The sequence below is a fragment of the Phalaenopsis equestris genome, unplaced genomic scaffold (genome assembly GCF_001263595.1).
Source record: "Phalaenopsis equestris unplaced genomic scaffold, ASM126359v1 Scaffold193827, whole genome shotgun sequence".
NCBI lineage: Eukaryota > Viridiplantae > Streptophyta > Magnoliopsida > Asparagales > Orchidaceae > Phalaenopsis > Phalaenopsis equestris.
In genome coordinates this window covers 1-1,084 of record NW_018213776.1, presented here as the reverse complement: position 1 = coordinate 1,084, position 1,084 = coordinate 1, and the positions used below count along the sequence as shown (strand labels likewise).

The window sequence follows — 1,084 nt, the reverse complement described above, 5'->3', positions numbered from 1 at the left end:
AACGAAAAATTCATCCAGCACAAATATGCAGAAATCAAGCATGGCGCATATTCGCAACCGCCGGAAAGTTCGCCGGCGTTCTTGTCTGATGTCGGAGACTATCCTACGGAGGTCCCATTCTCCGATGGCGAACCTTTCCCGTCGCCTTCAGCACCCGATGGCTCCACATTCCTGCGTTTATATCTAAAGAAAACCTAATTTCAACAAGAAACTGAGATCTATTTATTAATCAAATAATCGAACGACATTCTACCTTTGCGATTCGCCGGTCTCGAGAATCCACCGAAACTCGACAAATCTAATGAGTCGCAGATCGATGTGAGAATGTGCAAAGATGCAAGTAAACAGATACAAAGGCGCGATCACGAATTACCTTCGGCAGAGGGTTCGCGGGAGAATATGTATAGAATCGTGAAGCAGAGGAGGATGAGGATGGGGACGAGGTGGATGGATCTCCCGGATTTCGAAAGCGGACGGATCGGCTTCTCCATCTTGGTATCTTCCGCGGAAATGGATGCCGGCGAATCTGACGCGGGAGAGGATCCAGCCTTCCGCTTCTCTTCTGTTTTGAGGATCCTTGCATCGCCATGGATTTCGAGTTTGGAGCTCGGCGATCCCAGTGATTGCCTCTGCATTTCTCAAGCCGAGGGGAGGAAGAGTGATGGAGATGGAGAGCGGAGCCTGACAGCTGTGATTTCTCGGCCCCGAGTGAGACGAAGCGTCATACAAAGGACAATTTCTTTTTTTTTAATTTTTATTTGTTAATTTTAGCATGAAATATTCTGGTGATTAATAGAATTTGTATTTGGGTGAGCTGAATTGGCAGCTGATGAGCTGTTAATCATTTATTGACATTTTGACGTTCGATAATATTTTAAGAACGGCAAGATACTCCTAATAAAAACATAATATATATAGCTTACGTAAATTATTGTGTAATTATAAATTTAAAAATATATGTATTCAATTTTAAATAAATTAATATTAAGGTTATGTATTGTTGCAGTTAGTTAAATATTGTTATATTTTATTCAATTTCAGTTCTTCTAAATATTTGATTTTCTCGATGTGAACTACAAATAGG

The 1,084-nt window shown here is 41.1% G+C and overlaps 1 protein-coding gene across 2 annotated transcripts; it reads right to left on the bottom strand.

The window, feature by feature from the left end:
* LOC110034833 lies at positions 1-809 on the bottom strand. 2 transcript variants are annotated; one of them, XM_020739072.1, is made up of 3 exons: positions 374-809; positions 254-298; positions 1-183 (listed from the first exon to the last, which is right to left on the bottom strand). In XM_020739072.1, the coding sequence occupies exons 1-3, from the start codon at positions 633-635 to the stop codon at positions 104-106; spliced, it is 387 nt and encodes a 128-aa protein (XP_020594731.1). In that variant the 5' UTR covers positions 636-809; the 3' UTR covers positions 1-103. The 2 variants fall into 2 exon arrangements, with proteins under 2 accessions (XP_020594731.1, XP_020594732.1); XM_020739073.1 differs by having other exon boundaries at positions 1-171.
* Positions 810-1,084: the final 275 nt, after the last annotated feature.